The sequence below is a fragment of the Atta cephalotes genome, assembly GCF_000143395.1.
Source record: "Atta cephalotes unplaced genomic scaffold scaffold00059, whole genome shotgun sequence".
Lineage (NCBI taxonomy): Eukaryota > Metazoa > Arthropoda > Insecta > Hymenoptera > Formicidae > Atta > Atta cephalotes.
This window is the reverse complement of record NW_012130123.1, coordinates 235,695-237,183: the sequence shown is the minus strand read 5'-3', so window position 1 is coordinate 237,183 and position 1,489 is coordinate 235,695. Positions and strand designations below refer to the sequence as shown.

Genomic DNA, 1,489 nt, shown 5'->3' with positions numbered 1-1,489 from the left:
ATTATATATATATATATATATATATATATATATATATATTGTAAAAAAATATTTGAACTTCTCATAGCTATATATTACATATACGACAAATTTGCGTTTTTATATGAGAAATTCAAAGCGGAGTTCTTAAAAATTGAAGGATGATCGAATTTTTTAAAAAGTATATTCTTTTTTAATGTAAAAACACAAGAGATACCATTACTTATTAGAAAACAAAAAGATAATCAAAAATTTTTTCATTGTCATTATTATAGAAGAAGTGGTGTCTTGCATTAATTTTAGAATACCGTTAGTGGCACACCACGAATCTCATTATTACGATCGTATTTTATAGGAACCGTTGGATGTCTCCGATAAAAATCTTTTTCTTTTATTTCAGGAGGAGAACAGGCTATCACCTGCACGGCAACATGTCGATCATAATGCAGTATATAGACCGGTTCCATGATATGCTGGATAAACATGCAGGTGATTACTAATGACGGACAAAATATGAAAACCTGTTGAGAAAAATATCCGGAATTTGTATAGTTGTTCTAAATAGAGTAATTTGGATGATAAACGACGAAAACTTGGCTATCTCGTAGTATGTCAAGCGTATCCAGTGACATCACTGACATGTTATAAATTGACGATTACGTCGTTGCATGATAATTTCGAGAGTGCGATAGATAGACACTGTGTGATATTAAAGTCCTTCGGATTTACATAATTGACGCGCGAAAGACGAGAATGTAAATAACGGATGATATTGTTGTCGAGCATTATGTCTTCTTTTTGTTTCACAATTCTTGAATAATTCCACGTGGAACATCACAATGATATTTATTTTAGAATTATAAAATGTTTATATCCCTTTAATTTATTATCAGTTTCTCTAAAGTCGTTTATTAGGCTTTATAGAAAAAAGAAAAAGAAAGTTTATATATGTCAAGAAAGAATTTGATTTATAGTTTTACTTATAACTACACATTTCATTTTCAATTATTGACCATATCTTATAATTATTGACTAATTAGAATCCGCTCTCCATGTATTACTTTTATCTAAATATTTTTTATCCTAGATTTTTTGTTATTTTACATTAATTATACACTAATATTATAATTGGTTTGCTATTGTATAATTTTCACATAAAAATACTAGGTTTTTTTTACTTATATTAGTTTTAAAAAAAATAGTATTTTTTTCTTATGACTTCATATATCTCTCCTAATAATTTTTTATAATTACTGCACTGAACTTTTATCTATAATCTAATCTTTATTTTAATCTATTTCTTTTTTTTCACTTTTTTAGTTCTTTCTCTCTCTCTTTCTACAATTTCCTTAAAACATTATTTTTTATAAATATCTAAATCCATAATTTATCACCTCTCTATCACTCCTCTAATTTACAAGTCACTTTTATGAGAGAGAGAGAGAGAGAGAGAGAGAGAGAGAGAGAGAGAGAGAGAGAGAGAGAGAGAGAGTAGAGAGAGTAGAGAGAG

The 1,489-nt window shown here is 27.7% G+C and overlaps 1 protein-coding gene across 1 annotated transcript in view; it reads left to right on the top strand.

The window, feature by feature from the left end:
• The window catches only part of LOC105623563 (elongation of very long chain fatty acids protein AAEL008004), a 48,330-nt gene that overhangs the window by 30,099 nt on the left and 16,742 nt on the right, over window positions 1-1,489 (top strand). Inside the window, exon 2 of the mRNA XM_012204952.1 lies at window positions 380-468. Within this exon, the coding sequence (XP_012060342.1) occupies window positions 411-468 (58 nt within the window). The 5' untranslated portion in view covers window positions 380-410. The remainder of the gene's footprint in view (window positions 1-379; window positions 469-1,489) is intronic.